We start from the raw sequence: 21,300 nt of genomic DNA on the forward strand, positions 1-21,300 counted from the left end.
GAGCACAAAAGTACGGTAGTACTATTAGTTATTTTGTGACAAAAGGCAGTCTTTTTTAACAGCAGACAAACTGGATATGGACTTCCGGTTCGAACGCCATCTTGATAGTAGCCTCGTGATTAATTCCTGTTTGTTGCTCATTAAAATTGTTTAAAGTGTAATATCGATAGCTTTATTATACAGTAATATAATTTGGTAGTGTGCAGTGAATGTAGAATGAATCTTAAAGCGTGTTTAACCACCATTTTGGAGTCAACGGCCGGTAGTCCACGTGCTTCTCGTAAAATCCAGCTATCGGTTTTACGAGACAACAACTACCGAACAACGTCGTGCTCTAAGAGCATTTGGTATTTCTACCTCTAACCGTGTCTGGCTAGAGCCCTAGAGGTCCATAATTTTATTTACCGTACACTGGCTGAAGAAAATCAAGAAATATGAATTCGATCCCACGTGGATCCCACTTTGACGTTGGCGAAATCATCGACAGTATCGATGGAGCCATACTACTTAAAGATTGATTGATTGAACTGGATATGCCAGACTATATGTATAATGTAAAATCGTTTTGACAGTTCGAAAAAAGAAACTGATTTGACTAGTAGTCAAATACCCTATTATTATAATTATACCGACGGTGTCCAACATACATAATTATTTATATAAGTAGATAATCCATACTTAATATTATAAATGCGAAAGTGTGTCTGTCTGTCTGTCTGTCTGTTACCTCTTCACGCTTAAACCGCTGAACCGATTTATTTGAAATTTAGTATAGAGATAGTTTGAGTCCCGGGGAAGGACATAGGGTAGTTTTTAACCCAGAAATCATCCTTTAAGGAACTACTAAAAAGGGGGTGGAAGTTTGTATGGGAAATCGATAAAAAGCAGATTGGATAAAAAATTGCTACCCAAAATTACTAACTCCACGGTCTCCATGCAGACGAAGTCGCGGGAAAAAGCTAGTTAGTTATAAAGACGACTCGTACAGACCTCAAAGCTGCTGGCGGTCGTTGTCCTGGATCAATATTAGCTAAATATTAAATAACTTTACTTCATTAGTTAGATTCAGTGTTCACACCCGGCACATCACAAATATCACAATGCTACGACACTATTAACTATACCTACCTACTCAAAATAGGAAGAGAAAATTTATCAACACAGTTATGTTTTTTGAGGAATTTTTACTAGCAACTGTCATGTAAGATGTCAGTTGCTAGTCAAAATTGCTATACTGGTGTTAAACTAAAGAAAACGCAAGCAAAGAGGTCAACTCAAGCTCAACATCATCATACAATAATGATAGTCTGTGCAAAAAAGAACAGTCGTAGAATGTATAGGGCCTATATATTATACTACTCTTTGGGCCCGATCCATTTTAGGCAACCGCCATACAACCCCACGTGCCTTAATAATTTGAAAAGAATTATTGGTATGTATATACTTCAGTCCTCTTTCATAATACCTTCTACTTGTCTGATGATTAAATACAAAAAACAATTTCATATCGCCGAAGTCTTCAATACTTCGATACTTCAATGTCCAAAATAGTGATATGAACTCAGTTTATTATTATTTTTTTCATTATTGTTATAGATATAGTAAGGGAACTTAAGTTGTATCAGTGGAAAAAAATATTAAATGCAAACAATGTCAATCAACTTTATTAATTATAAAAAAAAATTAATCATATATGTTAAAAAAATATCCAAAAGCTTAGTTACGAATACATTGGACTTCTTAAAGAAGTAGGTCATAAAGTAGGTAAGTAAAGCCTGACCAGTAATACCTATATATGATCACGCGTCATGTTGCGGAATTTCACTGGAACAATTTTTTTCATACGATAGTGAACTTTTTCACCCTATACCTACATGCAAGGGCCTGACACTCTTTGATAGAGAAAGATAGTCTTATTGCGATTCCTATAAGAGGAAAGAGAAAACAGTGCCATGCTTTGTCCTTATCACCGACCGGGTGGCATCATAGGTAGGAGGCGATGGCGAAATACCGAAATTTATAAGAGTGAAAGAGAAAAAATCCTATGCTGCCCAAAATTTATATGAATATTCTTTCTCTTACCCCCGGTCGCTCTGTGGCGCGTCTATACTACTTGTATACTTATACTATGTCTATGCCTAGATGAAAATAACAGCGCCCTCTTGACAATGATCATATTTTTATGGAAGGTAGAGGTAAGGAAATGACCCTTCATGTATCAAAAAGTAACCGTAAAAGACAGTAAATAGGCGGCGCTACCATACACTGAAGTACCTAGACCATACACCTAGTATTGTATATAGATGTGCACCCGTGCGACCGTGCGGGACAGAACATACGGAATGCGACAAAATTAAAAACACGTTTTAACATTCCTGACAACATACCAGAAACAACCTACGTAATTTGGTCGGGTTATTTGCTGCCCCTCTCCCATTTTATCTCTACATTATTATACCTCTATGGTTCATGTCATAGAGTCTCCTATATATTACAATACTCTTTGGTCTCAGAGCCTACCTAGCGCCACCGAAGAGATTAGGAACTATTATTTAAAGCTGAAAGCGGTCACTTTTGCAACAATTCTGCCATAAGAGATAGGCATCCTTTCTATACCATCCATACATATTTGACTGGCTTTACCTACTTATTGTAAAGTATGGTTGGTACACATGGTTGAATTTCTCTCGTTTTGAAATCTAACGAAAAAAGAAATGCAACTCTGTTCCAAATAAAAATTGTTAAAATTACATTGAAGAAATTAGTACTACGGGTAGGACCGTGGGCCTTACGCACGCAGCGAGCGTCTTACGTAAGCGAACAACTCGCTAACGCGAAGCGAAGCGGCGAAGAAGGACACTTCTATAGGTATCAAAGGATTGATTCACCCCGCGCTGCATCGCTTCGCTTCGCGTTCGCGTGTTGTTCGCCTACGTAGTACGCTGTGTTACGAGGATATGCCTGTTACGGCTGTTATGCAATATAGCAGGGTTCACCAATTAGTTTCTTCAGGGGTCCGGTTCTTAAAATAAAATGACCATCGCGGTCAGTTTCTCCTTGAGTTTATTAAATAAGCAAAAAAATTAAATAGGTCGGCGGTCCGGATGCGGACCGCAATCCGCCATTTGGTGACCCCTGCAATATAGTATGAACAACCGTATCTAAAGGTTTATTTGTTCACAAACATAACATTCTTGATTGGGCTCACTCAAATATAATCCAAAGGAAGGAGCAATCCATCACATATACCTACACTTATGAATTGAAGCCTTAAAAATTATATACCTTATTATTTTGGTCTTCTTATAATCCCTTCATAAAAATGTACTTACTAAACAACAATAAAATACTTTTTATAATATCAAACACATTTTCTTTTTCTTACTTCCTACTGTAAATTTATAAAAATATATATGTACAAATAATCAAACAGTGATGTTACTCGTACATGCAATTAATGTAACACTTTGATTGCTTACTGACTTAAGGCACCGCTTTTTTCATCAATCACCAATACTAATTATAGTTATAATTTAAAAACAGTAAATACGCTTATTATCAGTCCCCAATATACTCTTTTTCTACATTAGCTTGAAAAATATGTGCCATTCAAAAACTTGGTAATACAACAATTCTTATTAATTTTAGCGTCCCATTCAACAAGTTTACTATATCCATAGGGCACTAGACCCCCAAAGATTGCAAGGCACTGTTTAAGCGTTTCTTGGCAATCTGCCAGTTCTATGTTAGGGGCAAAGGCGTCCAACACCTCAGTCAATTCGCAGAGAGGCTTAAATATATTTACCGCAGTATCTAAATCCCCTTTCTGTAGTTTATCTATTATAACAGGATTTAAAAGTTGCTCCTTGCGTAGGACAAGGTTTACTGGGACTTTGGTCTTATTGAGTGACATCTTCATAGTGAGGTAAGTCGGCCAACCATTGACACAAGCCTCGCAAACGCATATGAATTTGTATTGGAATTTGAGATTTGCTTGCCGCGCCTTCAGATCTTGGAGAGCATGGTGAGACCTGAAATTTGACAATAAAAATAATTAATAATCATTAAAAAAATTACTTATATAAAATGTTAGCTAGTGGGGAGTGTGAATGAAATGTAGGGGGCAGCACAGGAGCCCCTAAATACTAATAGTCACTAAATGTATTGTCTAGGAGTCACTAAATATTAATAGGTTAGATGTAGGCGTTTTTCAAAGCATCTTGGCGGCACCAATCTCAGAAGAGGCAAAGGAGATATATTTATTTGTGTATAATTATATTAGTCAGTATACTGACAGACCGTAGATGAGTGTAATTTAGATAAGGTACGATGGGACTGGCGTAATAGTCATACTTGTTATGAACAAAATGCTGCACTTCATGATAAAAGCAAGCCGCTTTGCACAGTGATAGTAGGGACCAAACTGAGCGATTTGACCCGCAGCAGCGGCAGTTTCACCCCTTAGGAACAGAGATGGCGCCACTTCTTTAAAAAATATTTCAAAAAATTCTACAAGCTAAACCAATGAACCGATTTAAATGTTTAATATCTCAAATGAAAGCTTATTATATACGTTACTTTTAAAAAAATACTCAAAAAATATATACTGAATACTTTTGACAAAAAACGGCATTATAAGTTTTTTTTTTTCGATTGATAGTTTTTACTTGATTTCTCAAAAAAAATGTATGGAACATGAATAGTTTAATACATGTCTATATTACTGAATAAATAACAAGTATTATAAAAAAAACCCGACACCGACACCTCTCATACTTCACGAAATATGAAAGTTTGAATGTGAGTGTAAATTTCTTCAAAATATATTTCAAAAAATTCTACAAGCTAAACTATTTGACTGATTTCAATGTTTAATATCTAAAAGAAAAGCTCATTATATACATTACTTATAAAAAAATACTAAAAAAACATATACTGAATACTTTTGGCAAAAAACGGCATTTTAAGTTTTTTTTGCTTACTCGATTGATAGTTTTTACTTGATTTCTTAAAAAAAAATTATGGAACATAAATAGTTTAATACATGTATATATTACTGAATAAATAACAAGTATTATTAAAAAAAACCCGACACCGATACCTTTTATTCTTCACGAAATATTTAAGTTCAATTATGCACGCTCTTACAAATAAATTTATTTAAAAGAAATCTTCAACCGCAGTAAGTGCACTGATTTTAATATGAAATGTGTCATATGAAAAGAAATCAACCAATTTAGTTTAATAAATAAAAAATAAATAAATAAAACCTGAATAAAGTTTTCTCCTGGTGCTGAATTACAAAAAAAATATAACAAAATAGAAATTATTTTTATTTAAAGTGACTACATTCGTAAACAAAAAACAAAGGTCCTTTTCGGGTTCACCGGTAGATGTAGAACTGAAAAAGAAAAGTCGTTTTGAAGGACTCGTACCATTCCAATACTACAAAATCACCGATCATACATGAACTGGTTGCTGTAAATTACTGTTGAATTATTTTTGTGCCTGTAGATTACTGCTGAATTATTTTTGTGCCTAGCTGATTACCATTAAACCTATAATTTTGTGCCAAACCTATAATCAGTGGTCAGCAACTCAGCATGCAAAATAACCCTGGATTGAAAATTACATTAAATTAATTTTGATTTGTACAGCCACCTTTGCATGATTTACACTGGGCTGTGCATGGTAAGCTGACGCGACGACAGTCGACACCCACAACGCATAGTTTCGCAGCCAGATGGTCCAAGAGGCTTAATTGCGACAAAATCGCTGTAACTGCCGACAATTCTGCAGTGCAATTCTCTTTTTCCTTAGTCCATCCCTAAGAAGATGTACATGGTATGGAAACTTCTGGTTCCAGAGGAGCGTTTCCCCATATATGGCCCGCTTGGTAAGCTGCTCGAAGTGCATGTTTATAGAGAGCAGCTGATGTAGGTGGCAGGCTTGTCACAAGCTTGTTTTTTGAAATTGTAACTATAGCAAAGCAATAACATAAATCTAGGGTTACTTTATACTAAAATTAAAATATGTAGGTACACACCTAACAACTGACAAAATCAAAAACTTATAAAAGTTGACGTACTCCTATTTTCCCGTCTTTTTATAGTGGTAGAGAAAGGCAGCTTGATCTGAACGAATTCTTCAAGTACGAAAACCAAATTTGTCCACCTTCGTTGTCAGTCAATGGAGGGCTTCGTTCAGGGAACAAATCTCTCGGCCAATTTCAAAGCAGATGATTTGGCCGAGAAATTCGAACCTGCCTACCCTGCCACCTACATCATGCACTTCGAGCGGCTTACCAAGCGGGCCATATATGGGGAAACGCTCTGAAACTAGAAGTTTCCATACCATGTCCATCTTCTTGGGGATGGACTAAGGAAAAAGAGAGTTGGACTCCAGAATAGTCGGCAGTTACAGCGATTTGGTCGCAATTAAGCCTCTTGGCCCATTGTGGCTGTAAATCTGGCTGCGAAACTATGCGTTGTGGGTATCGTCGCGTCAGCTTACCATGCACAGCCCAGTGTAAATCATGCAAAGGTGGCTGTACAAATCATAAGTAAGTTAATGTAGTTCTCAATCCAGGGTTCTTTTGCATGCTGATCACTGATTACAGGTCTGGCACAAAATTATAGGTTTAATGGTAATCAGCTAGGCACAAATATAATTCAACAGAAGCCCTTTGTGACCAGAGGGCTGGTCACTATTTCGCGCAGCGCATCAGCATAGCTATACAGCGCGGAAATGCGACCAGCCTTCTGGGCACCCTACCACACGACCGAGACCTAGGTCAGATTTTTTATTTGTAAGTTTTTTAGTTTAGGTCATTATGTTATTAGCTCACTTTATTGTTTTAATAGAAAATTAAAATTAAAATTCAACAGTAATCTACAGCAACCAGTTCATGTATGATCGGTGATTTTGTAGTATTGAAATGGTACGAGTGCTTCAAAACGACTTTTCTTTTTCAGTTCTACATCTACCGAAGAGGACATTTAAGTTTTTTGTTTACAAATGTAGTCACTTTAAATAAAAATAATTTCTATTTTGTTATATTTTTTTGTAATTCAGCACCAGGAAAAAACTTTATTTAGTTTTTATTTATTTATTTTTTATTTATTAAAATAAATTGGGTGATTTCTTTTCATATGACACATTTCATATTAAAATCAGTGCACTTACTGCGGTTGAAGATTTCTTTAAAATAAATTTATTTGTAAGAGCGTGCATAATTGAACTTAAATATTTCGTGAAGAATAAAAGGTATCGGTGTCGGGTTTTTTTTATAATACTTGTTATTTATTCAGTAATATATACATGTATTAAACTATTCATGTTCCATATTTTTTTTTTAAGAAATCAAGTAAAAACTATCAATCGAGTAAGAAAAAAAACTTAAGATGCCGTTTTTTGCAAAAAGTATTCTGTGTATGTTTTTTTAGTATTTTTTATAAGTAATGTATATAATGAGCTTTTATTTTAGATATTAAACATTGAAATCGGTCAAATAGTTTAGCTTGTAGAATTTTTTGAAATATATTTTGAAGAAATTTACACTCACATTCAAACTTTCATATTTCGTGAAGTATGAGAGGTATCGGTGTCGAGTTTTTTGTATAATACTTGTTGTTTATTCAGGAATATGCACATGTATTAAACTATTCATGTTCAATACACTTTTTTTGAGAAATCAAGGAAAAACTATCAACCGAGTAAAAAAAAAAACTTAAGATGCCGTTTCTTGTCAAAAGTATTCAGTATATATTTTTTTAGTATTTTTTTAAAAGTAACGTATATAATAAGCTTTCATTTGAGATATTAAACATTTAAATCGGTTCATTGGTTTAGCTTGTAGAATTTTTTGAAATATTTTTTAAAGAAGTGGCGCCATCTCTGTTCCTTAGGGGTTAAACTTGCGCTGCTGCGGGTCAAATCACTCAGTTTGGTCCCTTCTATCACTGTGCAAAGCGGCTTGCTTTTATCATGAAGTGCAGCATCCGGGCAAAAAATGGCCATAACAAGTATGACTATAATCTTAAGATTAAAAGTCCCTAAATAAATATATGAATTAAAAAAAAAAAGGAGCCCCCTGAATATTGGAGTGAAGAACAATGACAAATGTTTTTTCTTTTTGATTTAAGCGACTAGAAGTATGTGAAAAAAATATTGTTTATGATTGGCACAATTTTATTTTTTCATCAGGGACAAGTAAATAACAAACACTGTTAAGAAGTTTCATTAGATGGCATCTGTGAGATATGTGTCAGTCATTATCTCATTATCAGTTACTATAAACCAGTCTACAAAAAAATATATATCTCAACTTACCCATAGTTATCAAAAATTTGTGTTCCCTTCTTGATTGGCCGGAGAGCAAACAAAGTCATCTTCCCAGAGCCCAGTTTACTGAACCGCACCACATTGGGAGCACAAGAATGATTAAGAAGACTGTGGAATGCATACGGAGCACTTGCTGTACTCAACCCATCCACAAAGTTGCCCTCCGCGTTCTCAATGTTTGAACTCAGTCCATGCATATTCGTAGCACTTGTCATAATATGCAGCAGTAACAAATCAGATACGCATCTACGGCCTAACTCATTATTATTGAGAAAAAGTGTTCTGTCAGACAAAAATTTCAAAAAAACCGCAGCAGTCACAGCTTTTTGAAACACATCAGAATTGGATCGCCTCTCAATATTTGTAGCTAATGTATGAATAGATGCATAATATTTTGAATCATAAATCCACTTATCATCTTGTAAAACGCATCCTCTATTTTCTGAATTCAATTTTGATTCAGCATCTTCAATTGTCTGGAACAGACTTTCCCAGTCCGGATGGTCATTGCGGGCTTTTATAGTAGTTCTCAATGCAAGCAACTCCAATTTAGTGAATTGCAAATCAATAAGAGCAGCCATTAACGGACATTCAATAGAATGATAGTCCTTCTCTGCTCTATTCTTGCATTCTTCGCTACAGAATAAAGTAAAACAACAATTATCACAAGGAATGAGATTCATGTCTCTTGACAAACAATAGCTGCAACTGAATAAATACTCATTTTTATGCAATAAGATGAAATATGGATTTTCTTTGACTAATACTTCCCCAACTTTAATATCCTCTTTGGCAATGACATGCCTCCCCATCTCTGAATTGTATGCCACTTGAAGTTTGTTACTAGCGCACAAATAGGTGCTGTCTCTTGGACTTTTTAATTTTGTTATTACATCAATTTCCTGAGATCTTTCAGAAATTGAACTTTTCAAGTTACTCAAATCTAATTTAAGGCACTCTTCACACGACTTTTGTCTTTTAACAAGCTTCTCATGTAACTTTTCTGGGTAATTTAAAGTTAGTACCATTTTAATATCTTTACGGCATTCCTTATACTTTTTCAAAGAGAAAAACACAGCTGATCTGTTTGACAAAGCTAATGCATAATCATCTGAGCTTGTAGGAGCATGGAGCAACGACAAGTTGTAGTATTGCCAGGCCTCAAAGTCCTGAGATTTCTTGAAACACTCGTTGCCACGGTTACGGTAGTATAAAGACAAATCAGTTGACTTATTAACCTCAAGTGGTTCTGGGAAGGCATTTAAATCACTTATAACATCATAAACTTGCAGAACTCTGTCTGCATTTGTTTTACAAGTTAACAGTTTCTCAGATATTTCTTTTACATTGCCTTGTAAAGTTAACTTTTCAATTATACCTTCGTAACAAGAATCTATACTCATTTTGACAAGTATTGATTAATTAAGTGAAGAAAAAGTAGTCTACTTCTTTATAGCAACAATGTCTCACTTTGCAACTCCTTTTATTACTGTAAACTTGGGCTGTGAGATGGTTTATGTCATTGAACAAAGATTAAAGGCCCAAAATATTGCAGCAGAGAAGTGCGAGAGAGGTTAGTTTGCAGAACTGAAACAAAACGTAAGCTTCTTATATATATTTTCATTTGTTTCATACCTAAAACTAACAGTTATCATTCTTACGTTACAGTACTCACCGACGTAATGACAGTGCTGCTACACCCAACACTTTTAGAAGAGCTATTTATACCGCAACCGGTCGCAACACATGCCGTTGTCAAACAACTTCTTCAAGATATCTCGGCCACGTCTATCATGAAACTAGACGATTATTCCATGAGCAAATTATGGGATTTAATGACTATGATATTCAAATGGCAATTATCAGTGGCTACAAATCAAAACATTTTTGACATTACCCGGCGACATTTAAAAAGTGTTGCCATAATAATGCCTAAAAATTTCCCGAAATGCATCATCGAGCATACGATGAGGAAATTCGAGGCGCTGGCTCAACGTTTTACAGACGATGATTATAAATGTTTGAGCAACACTCTAATCCTTTGGTTTTCCGAATACCACACAAAAATATCCGTTTTGCTAAGACTAGGATTGCAAAGGAAGGATGGGACGTTCAATTTGCCTTTAACAATAAGTCCAAATATAATTAGTAACTTAGGGGAAAATATTTATAAGTATGACAATAAGAAGAAGTCTGTCGAGGAATATGAAAGTCGATGTGCTGACACTCATGAGATTAGATGTCTTTTAGGACCTATAGAAAAAGTGTCTACCGTAAAAGCAAAGGTTGAGTTACAGCTCCCAATAGAACTGTATAATAAAGAATCTCAGAAGAAAACCATTGAAATAAATCGAGATACTCAATTTGAAGCTATTGTTATGACTCAAATCAGAAACAAAACTACTGATCTTAATTTCGTCCCTGATATACCAAAATCCCCCAATGAAGATTTATTAGAAATGATGGACGAATTAGATTTAAATGTATAGGTTAATAAAAATAAAATTTAGTCTAACTATACCTATCAAAGGACTATCTCATTTCAAACATAGACAGAGAGAATCATACTATCTTTGTCTTACACTAGTACTAGCACCCAAAAGAAAAGGATGAATATAAGTAGTTTTTTTTTGTTTTTATTTACTGACAATTTGGTTTGACCAACTATACCATTTCATAATTCTAAAACAATTTTTTATCATTGATAATGATATGTATAAATTAACTACATTACCTTTTGATTATTAAATGAAATTTTTGTTATCCTTAATAACGTGTTTTATTACACAACTGCTAAAAAAAAGAGTGTAATGTTTTCAGCGTTCATAGTTGTATGTATATTTTTGATATATCGTCTAATTTCATTTAAACTGGCTTTCGTATGGCTGAATGACTGGATGAATCCATCCAATGTCTTGTATTTGCCAATATCATTTACAACCCATCTGTGTAAATTATTCTTCATACAATTTTTGAATAAAAGTGCAAAGTATTGAAATAGAGTGAGCTAATTTCCAAAAATCTTGAACATGCCGTAAGCTTTGTTCACTGGCAACATTTATGGAACAAAATGTAGGTACCTATTTCAGGGACACGATCTTATCTATGGTCAGGGACTTCCCTTGCTTATATTTTTTTATTAAAGATTATCCTCGAGTATGATTTACTGTTGCCAAAGGCCACAAAGTTATAGTTTCGAGTCGAGATCCTTGTATATATAAAGGCTTTAGTTGCGTCCGCGGCCGCGACGTACTTTTGAGTAAAACCGTGGCGCCGTGCCTAAGTCGCGTCCCACACGAGTATCCATCCTATCCTCCTGGGGATCAACGACATCCCATAATTGAGGTAATAAGTAAACACTAGAGGCGGCCTCTCGAAGAAAATGTTTCCGCACCTCAATGAAGTGCATGCACTTAATTGCTACTGGCTTGCTGGCTAGCTGCGCTTATTCTTAGCTTAGTGACAGACGTCAAGTCAAACGCAAACAAAAATGGCGGACACCTCGCGGACCATTCAGCTTGTCTATACATATTTGTCAGTGCATCCTACCTATACTTACTTTACTCGTTGCGTTGGTGCATCCCATCAGGTGTATAGGAATGATTATGTTGATGATTGATGACACATGTTGAATTTTATAACAAAATCTAGTAAAATAGATAGCAAATGGGCAATTTATCACAATAACCTTTAAGGAAATGATAAATAAATACAGGACTTGAAAGTTCCAAAATTTAAGTTTTAACATTCAAAAAGGTAATAAGTTTTGGCAAAAATTTCATTTTTGGTACAAGCTTTTATCGCTGACTGTACTTTTCTTAACACAGGCAACTAATACTCATCGAGACAATTGTAAAAACCCCAAACACAATTAGGTTGCATTGTTTGATCACAGAGTTCCTATGGCCATCTCCTGCATCCATCATCAGATCAGCTCGATGGTTGGTACCATCGAGGTATTATGGTTAATATTGCATTATCACCCCACTGACATATGTATGAAAGTTTTCAGCTTCATCGGAAACAGGGAAGTGGGTCAAATTTAACTTGCAAGATTTGACCCTTACAAAAATAATTATATATAACCATACTTACATCCATGTATATAACTACATACATATTTACTTACATAGGATAGGTACATTGCAAGTTAAATAAAAGCTTGTAAAAAGTAATGATACCATTCGATAATTCGATTCCTTACATTTTATCAAAAAATGATTGTATAGCAACTATATAAGTACATTAATTATAAAACTAAATAGATATCATACACCAACTTTACACCAAAGAAAAAGTGACCTAGTCCACCGGTGGCCGAGGCGGGAATCGAACCCGCGTCTTCAGCTTACGCGGCTAACGTCCTGACCACTACGTGCCCGTTCCAAATTCTCCGGTGTATAATTCCGTCGTAAATTGTCATCAAGCCTATTGCCAGCATTTTTTATTATACCGGCCGGCTCGAGTATTGTCGACAAAAAAGTGTATCGTGAGCTAATTGACACAAACTGAACACAATTGCTTAAATTTTGGTTCTAGGAAAAAAAGATTCAGGATAGTGAAAATACCTTTATTTCTTACTCACTTACGATTACAACCTATGAGAATTATGACAATGTCCTTCTACACCGAGTATAGATAACAAACACAAATTTTTCATCACTTTTTACTACCAAAACGTAAAATTACAACATTACTTATAAAACTACATATCCTTTGGCATTTTCGTTTAACATTTACATATAAAAATGTGTGTTTGTACTCACCTCCAATGTTTACAATTTTACTAAAAAACAATGTTATCAAGCTGACAGTAACATAACAGCCCAATGTATGTATACTCTAGCAAGCCCACTTTGTCAGTAGTGAAAGGCGCGAAATTCATTATTTGTATGGGAGATCAATCCTTTGCGCCTACATTTTTCAAGTTTGCCGCCTTTTTCAACTGACAAAATTGGCTTGCCAAACTATAATTGCTTGCATTTAAGGCAAGTGCATACCGTCATGCGTGTGCGTAGACTTGCACGTATGGGTGCGATAACAATGCTAACATGTTGGAACCGCGCACGCACGGCGCACACGTCACGCACGCGGTATGTCGTCTCTCATAAGGATTTGTATATTACAACGCGCGCGTACATGTCTACGCACACACATCCAGTGTGCACGGACCTTTATACGTATAGCCCATGAAGTGCCTTTGGTGTATGTAGAAGTGTTTTTATTTTTGGTGTATGTAGAAGTTAACATTCCATACATCCATAATTCCATACTTACTTACTTACTCTTATGTAAATCCCCTCTATGTTCTTAACATAACTACATACAAGAGAGGCACCTCTAAGTTTTATAACATATAGCGTGAACAAAACAAGCTTTCGTCTTATCTTAATAAAGCATATTGAAAATGACTAAAACCTTAGAATGTAAATTTTTAAATCTGAACCTTCGGGTAACATAATCAGAATCAGAATCATTTATTCGTTTAACATAGGTATTTAAAAGTATTTAAAAGAACAAAACTAAAAAAACCGCATGACATATTTTTAGTCACTCGCGCGACATGTTAATGATTACATTAATGACATGACATGTTGATGATTATGTTAAGATTGATTTGTTAATGCTCTGACAAATTATAAGCGAACTTGTATGCGAGTATTAATTTGCCGACTACTAAGGTTTCGATTACTAATTCAATCGGTCATCGATATATCGTTCACCAAATACTGCAATTTAACGTACCTGCGCATGCGAGTTTTCTCTAAATGAGCTTTGATTCGACGCAAAACATTAATCTAAGAAATAAAAGTATTAAGTACAAACCAGTACAAATATATTAAAATAATTAAGCCTACAAGAGCTGGACATCACAACACATGTACAAGTTATCAATAATTCAATTACAGACATCACAGTAACATATCAGTCAGTGTTGGCCGAACGTTAATTGCAATTAACCATTAACCAGTACAAATTGAACCGTAAACCGTAACGGACGGTTTACAGTTTACGGTTCAATTTGTACTGGTTAATGGTTAATTGCATTAACGTTTTGGCCAACACTGATATCAGTCACTCACTCGCACACTTATCACACACACTTTTACATTTCCGCGGCAATTTGATGATTTGTTTTAGTTTTAGTCTTTGTTTTAGTTTTAGTCTTAAGTTTAGTTCGTTCTGGTGTTGGTTTTTTTTGTAACTTTCGTTATAAATATATTTAAAAAAGGCGGTAATTAATATTTTGTTTGTCTTAATTTTCTGTTTAATAATGTTTGTATTTTTATGTCAATGTAAATTTTATTTGTGTGTCGTTGGCGTACGTGTCGCCATTATTTTTAGATTAAGCCAGGTCCCCACAGAAAACCAGCGCCACGGTTTGCCGCGGCACTATGCTGAGTGGGGATCCTTTTTGGCGTCCAAACGTTTTTTTGTCTGCATGCTTTTCTTTTTTATGTACTATGTTGTGGCGTCAAATAAATGTATTTTCTTTCTTTCTTCTTCTTCTTTATAATTTGTGGCCATTCTTACAACCTATTCCATATACATGAGAAAAGTTGAGTAACTATTTAAAGTTTTTTTTGCGGAATGATGTGATAAAGTGAAAAGAACACATAAGTAAAGAGCTGCCAAGAGTATATGTATAATTTGACATTTTTAATACATATAGTTAGTTAGTTATGCTGGGAATTTTTCGCAAATCGACATCCAATGTGCCTATTTTGCGTGAAACGAGGTAGCGCTACTCTAACCACCCCAGCTCCTCCACGAAGCCTAGCAAAGTCTTCAGGTTGCTAGTTGCCTCCTTTAGTGTGCATGGATTCCCTAGGTATTTGCTCCTATATACTTCCACCTGTTTACAGTCTAGGAGAATATGTTTTAATACATATATTATTTTGATAAGAATATACAGAGATCCAGATTATTTTTAATATGTACACCCAGACTATCTATCGGCAGTAGTCAAACACATTATTAGTAGAATATTTTTATTTGTTAAATTTTTATACCTACCTAATTTTTTAAATGTCAATCCATATTTTACAATTGGTTCTATCTATTCTGTTTTATTTCTATTCTAATTGCAATGGCATTCGGTGTTATTACAAAAATACATGTCTAAAATTAAGCCACTCTAAATCTATTTACAAAACATACATCAAAACAATATGGGGCATTTTTTATGAAAAGGGACCTTATTGTCGATGGCGCTTACGCCGCACAGCGTCGCGCGGCATTGTAATATCGGAGCATCGTTAATAATGGCGTAAGCGCCATCGACAATAAGATCCCTTTTTATAGAAAATACCACATATGTCCCCATTGTCCCCTTCCACCATATTGATTGTCATTTAACATCATTTCTGCCCGTTTCGTCCGATTTACAACGTAAAGGCGCCCAATGATTATCAGTCCTCCGAACGATATTGGCCTGTCAGTTAGAACAAAAATTTGACAGTTCCAAACAACAACTGACAGGCCGATAATCGTCCGGCGGACTGGTAATCAGTGGGCCCCTTTACATATAATTTTCTATGCGATCGATTGTCGTCGCTTGGCCAATTAATCACAGGACTTAAACTTTCGTATGGCGGAATGTAGATCCGTGAGAAGGTATTTAATTCATATCTTCTTTGTGAGCTGACTTCAGATTTCAAAATATCGAAGACGACAAAAAATCCAGATATTAATCAACAAAAAAAGTGCATATAATTATCGAATCTGCTATCGAATGAAAATAGAAATGCAACTTATAGAAGAGCCAGTTTTGGGTAGGCATTTATGCCCGAGTTTTTAATATAAATATTAGTTTCCTTCCTACACAAATCTACATACTAACACGGATCAACATTCCGTTCGTTGAAAATATCAAAGTCGTCTCAAATCATTTGCAACTTGTTAATACCCGCTTGACTAGCGGCTTGCGTTGACTAGGGTTGTCTTGAGCAGGGTTTTTTGTTCTAATTGTTTCAACTTGGTCATCCAGCCATACCCAATGCTACAATCATTGTACGGTTTTACGTATTTTAGGCACTGTAAAATGATATCCTACTAAACCCTCAGAACGCCACGCCTATCGTCGCCTATCGCCTATAGCTGTAGCCGGGCCCGTCAGTTGACGTTTTTAGCGGTCACGGGGTTAACGAACTTAGGGTCGGTCGCACCGTATGTCATCGTTAAAGAGCTCGCTAAATTGTATTGTATGGAAAGCTTCATAGTAAACCGCCGCGGCGCGCCGGGTGACGTTGATCAGTCTGTCAAGTGCGGATGGTGCAACTGGCACTTAGTATTTCAGTCCAACTAGGTTAAACACAATGCACTACAGGAACCTCGAGTGTATCCGGGTAGAGTTGGGCGAGAGGGGCTCGGTGTCGGCGTCGCCGTAGACGGGCGCGGCGTAGGGGCTGCGCGACCAGGAGCGGCGCGGGAACGGCGAGGGGGTGGAGGGGGGGAGCACCGACTCGGGCGCCTGCGGGAGGCGCAGGCGCGCCTTCTCGTTCCAGCGGTATTGGACTGAAAAAGAAAGGGTTAGGTCAGGTATTGAAACAGTTTGACAATATCAGTACTTAACGCACAAAGTTTATTGCAATATTATTTAAAAATATAAAAAAGTAAATAAAGATACATTAAATTCTAAAATGACCAGAGGTGGGTAATTTTTAAATTATAAGTAAAAAAGGACACCACGCTGGCAGCGGTAACGCCGCTACCATCGTAACATAAGACATTTATTTAGCTTAGAGTTTTATAAACGTAGTTGTCATATACGAAGGAGCACACACATTTTTTTTATATATTGATTGTAATATGTATGCTGTTTTAAGGTATTTATCTATGGGCCACTAGTTGCCTGAAATAAAGTTATTTCATTTCATTTCATTTTTTTTTACATTTCGTATGCCGTTTCGTGTGTCGTGCATGGCCGTTAGGCAGTAAACCCAATAAGGTAAGTCTATTTTTAAAATTGAGTTATTCCCACTCATTACCTGGTGGTAATTAGTGGGAATAACCCAATTTTAAAAATAGACTGGTAATAACTTGGTAGTTATTACCAGTGTTAAAAGCTGAGAAAGAACTTAGTTATACAACTTGGTGTTAACTAGTGGGAATAACTCTAAACTTTAAATAATACTTACTGTACATGTAGGCTACAATCACGGCGGCTAGCGTCAAAAGCGTGGGCAGGAAAGGCCGCACGAGCGTCAACAACGCGCCCAGCAGCGTACCGCACGCTACGTCACACGACCGCTCCACCTGTACATGACAAATTATAAGTAAATACATTTTTCTCAAACATGCTATGTAATATTGATATTACGTTCTTTATATTAGGCTGGGAAGTATCACGACTCCGGCGCGGCTAGACGAGGGGCCTGTAATGAAATTTCATACAAAGTTGCAGGCCTAGGCCGGGAAGTGGCTCTTTTTTAATTTCCATTTCACATATATTTGTGACACAGCATCATGGCATTCAGCCAAAAAAAAAAAACTATAACCAATATTTGCTTATGGTTCGGAATGACATTCTGCCAATACCCCTTAAAAAAAAACAATAAACGATAATTAATATATTTTGCAGTTTTATTTGTATCGAATTTACAAAAAATATATAAATAAAATATTATTAACAAATTCCAATAATATTGAATTGCAAATTTACCTACAAATACAGATTTAAAATATAGTTGGTCAAACCAGTTTGTCAGTAAATAAGAACAAAAAAACTATACTCATCCTTTTCTTTTGGGTGCTAGTACCAGTGTAAGACAAAGATAGTATGATTATCTCTGTCTATGTTTGAAATGAGACAGTCCTTTGACAAACTATATTTCATTTAAATATTAGCGGTAAAAATGTCTACTCAAACACGCGTTGGTGTTTTTTTAATCGTTTTGGAGGTAAAGTTGAACATTTTTCATTGTGTATCTGTAATTCTATTTTATTGGATTTATTGTGCGTTGTTTATTGTGTTATTTAATATGAGTTCCGACGAAAATATTAAATGAATACCTGTTAATTATACTCCATGTTTAAGGCAACGATGTATGTGAAGCATAATATCAACATAAAAAACGATGTAATCTTAGTTATGTGGCTAAAACTACAGTCAGAAGGATGCAAGGCGAAAAATCAAAGATACATAAATATACCTTTGAACATTTGTGTAATAAATTGATTAACTACATGTGTAAAATATACGACACGTGTGATAAAGATAGGTACAGGTGGTAGTTATATTTTGTGCCTAGTTTACTTTTAGTTTCTTTAGAATTAAAACTTTGATTTCGTGGAGATTTCTTTATTTTTTTCATTGCATGTTTGAGAAAAGCACTATACATACATCGGCGTGAAAAGGGGTTGTCGGCCTCATAACTATCCGGCCTCACTACGTTCGGCCGTATATATGCATTCGGCCGGCAACCCCTTACTTCCCGGCCTCTGTAGTAATGTACTATTCTTAAGCTGCCAGTGTATTCCAATAATATGGCTATATTCATTTGAATAAAAATATATATATGCGGCATAGTACCGAAGACGCTAGCCTAGCAGCATTGCCTAGCTGGATTATTAGGCTGATACATTGAGCGAGGAAGCTGTCAGCTTCCTACGGCGTCATTGAGTCTCTTCGGCAGGTCTTTGAACATTGATACATTAATTTAGTAAAATAAGTCGGGTATTTCACCGTCACACAGTGGGCTGGATGGCTCGAAAAGAGGACATTCGCACTTTTTTCAGAAAATCATTTTTTGAAAAATGCTATCCAATAGAGAATTATATGAGGAACAATAAATGTGGTATACATTTTTGCGAAATAAGGCATATTGACAGCAGAAAAAAATAAAGTCTGTTTTTTTGTATGGGACCCAAAAATAGGTATCTTGTTTCTCAGAAACTATTAGAGGTCCCGTCTTCTACCTTTCAAGACTTTGTTTTTCTACTTTTATAGAGTAAGAAACGATAAGCAGATTTTCTATTCAGGTGCTGTTTTTTTTTTTAGTCCAGTAAAAGTTAACACATTTTCGATTTTTTCGTTTATGTCTTTTTTGGGATGCCACAATATTTTTTGATAGTTTAATTCTATAATATTAATAACAAGTTACAGATGCGACGATTTTTACTTTTTTTTTTGGGAAACAGTTGATTTTGGTTCAAATTTGTTGTTAGTTATTTACAACTCAATCATTTTATGGAAGACGAAATAGTGAGTATTCTTTTATCTTGAAACAATTATTATTCGCAAAAACAAAATGAATCATAAAATGTTAATTATATTTTTCGCAATGTGAGAGAACACCATGCTAGAAAATGTAGCAGAACCATGACGAATGAAGATATTTTGCACAACTTTCTTATATCTTCTGATCCACAAATAACTCTTCTAAGGCCACGACTAACTAAGAAAGCTAAAAAACTCTCATCCGAAGCTTTAGAATTACTAATTATAGAAAATAATACGAGCGACGACCATGAATATAATAATAATAAAGACGCGAGTTGGCACAGTGGCTGTGAGTGTTTACCGGGCCGTTAGGGCCGTTTTCGGGGACCCATATTGTGAGTTGGCGAGTCACCACCTGTCCATTTTTTTCGTGTTTTTAAACATAGATTGGGGCAGGTGCCATAGTATTTCCATAGACCCGGTAACCAGTACACTAACATCTCAACACAATAGTCTAGTTTATTTTGTTTCTTATCATTGCAATAGTCCTGCACTAACCGGGGCTTGTCCTTGGGTGCACTACTATAGTGCATACAGGGATAATCGTCGGGTGGTGTCACATCACCTTTTAGAGTAAATTGTCTTTTTACAAGGGGCCTCTGCGTGTTGGCTTCGGCCCCACGCACGCCTTCCAAATGTCCGGGACCCCATGGTCCCGAGATTATGTAAAGGACGAACATAATAGAGGTATGGGCACTGCGAATGACATCTCGCTTTGTGTGGTAGGGCACAGGACAGCGGATGTCATTCCAGATCTAGAGCAGAGCCCAACTGGGGAAGTACCTCCACCTTACAGAAAACCGCAGCCAAATAACACTAGACCCTACTAATAGTGTTGTGTTCCTGCCGGTGAGTAAGGTTGCCAGAGCTCGAGGGAGAGGAGTGTTAGGGTCGGCAACGCGCATGTAACTCCTCTGGAGTTGCAGGCGTACATAGGCTACGGAGACTGCTTAACATCAGGCGGGCCGTATGCTTGTTTGCCACCGACGTAGTATAAAAAAATAATAATAATATCTCGACACCCCTGAACCGCTCACACCGGTGTTGCTCCTGGTCGTCTTCACGCCGGCAGTTTCAGGGGCCCATCTAGTCAGCGGCGAGTCACCACCTGCCTCGATAACGTGTATTAACATTGTTATGGCAGGTGTCCGGAGTTCTTTACAATAGCCCAGTCTCATTGTCCACCCAAACTTCAATCCATAGACCGGTATACTGTTCACTTTTTCTGCAATAGTCCCAATGCCTGCTGCGACCGGTTCATGGGTGTCTATTGTTGCGCCTGTGAACGGGTTCCAGCAGGCGTTCTACATGACATTAAAGCTCTCCAAGGGGCCTCTACGTGTTGGATCTATATCCCCACGCAAGCCTATCAAAAGACCGGGATTTATAGGCCCGTGATATCCAAGGAGATACAAATAATAATAATAAAATGCTTTATTGTGCACACTACATGAAAAAAAAAAAAAAAAAAACTTTTTGAAATGTTAGAAAATACCAATGAATAACTTTTTCACTAAGTGTAGTAATTTTTGTATTTAGGTATATGTATTTTTTTAAGAAATGTTATTTATGTATCGTAATTATTATACCATAACCATATTACTTTTTGTTGTTTATTGTTTATTTTAAATGACATGTGTCTATTGTAAAACATTAGATTATTTCTTTTTAGTTGTATGAAAAATGTAAAAAATGTACTTAGGATTTTTTTATAACTTAATAAACGTTACATA

The 21,300-nt window shown here is 35.9% G+C and overlaps 3 protein-coding genes across 3 annotated transcripts in view; 1 reads left to right on the forward strand and 2 right to left on the reverse strand.

Moving 5' to 3' along the window:
- Nucleotides 1–1,644: 1,644 nt before the first annotated feature.
- LOC134746710 (SET and MYND domain-containing protein 4-like) lies at nt 1,645–9,746 on the reverse strand. The gene is made up of 2 exons (XM_063681229.1): nt 8,332–9,746; nt 1,645–4,031 (listed from the first exon to the last, which is right to left on the reverse strand). Exons 1-2 carry the CDS (start codon nt 9,744–9,746, stop codon nt 3,587–3,589), a joined length of 1,860 nt encoding a protein of 619 aa, XP_063537299.1. The 3' UTR covers nt 1,645–3,586.
- Nucleotides 9,747–9,784: 38 nt separating this feature from the next.
- Nucleotides 9,785–10,879, forward strand: LOC134746711 (protein OSCP1). Its single transcript, XM_063681230.1, has 2 exons — nt 9,785–9,916; nt 10,012–10,879. The coding sequence occupies exons 1-2, from the start codon at nt 9,805–9,807 to the stop codon at nt 10,830–10,832; spliced, it is 933 nt and encodes a 310-aa protein (XP_063537300.1). The 5' UTR covers nt 9,785–9,804; the 3' UTR covers nt 10,833–10,879.
- Nucleotides 10,880–12,905: 2,026 nt separating this feature from the next.
- The window catches only part of LOC134746712 (uncharacterized), a 32,490-nt gene continuing 24,095 nt past the window's right edge, over nt 12,906–21,300 (reverse strand). The window contains exons 30-31 of the mRNA XM_063681231.1: nt 17,484–17,601; nt 12,906–16,860 (exon numbers count right to left, since the gene is read on the reverse strand). Coding sequence (XP_063537301.1) covers nt 16,667–16,860; nt 17,484–17,601 — 312 coding nt within the window. The 3' untranslated portion in view covers nt 12,906–16,666. The remainder of the gene's footprint in view (nt 16,861–17,483; nt 17,602–21,300) is intronic.

The sequence above is a fragment of the Cydia strobilella genome, chromosome 13, assembly GCF_947568885.1.
Source record: "Cydia strobilella chromosome 13, ilCydStro3.1, whole genome shotgun sequence".
NCBI lineage: Eukaryota > Metazoa > Arthropoda > Insecta > Lepidoptera > Tortricidae > Cydia > Cydia strobilella.

Coding starts and splice junctions, on each gene's coding strand:
- LOC134746710 (XM_063681229.1), bottom strand. CDS start 9,746: ATGAGTATAGATTCTTGTTACGAAGGTATAATTGAAAAGTTAACTTTA. Junction 4,032..8,331: donor CAAATTTTTGATAACTATGG/GTAAGTTGAGAT, acceptor GTCAAATTTCAG/GTCTCACCATGCTCTCCAAG.
- LOC134746711 (XM_063681230.1), top strand. CDS start 9,805: ATGTCTCACTTTGCAACTCCTTTTATTACTGTAAACTTGGGCTGTGAG. Junction 9,917..10,011: donor AGCAGAGAAGTGCGAGAGAG/GTTAGTTTGCAG, acceptor CTTACGTTACAG/TACTCACCGACGTAATGACA.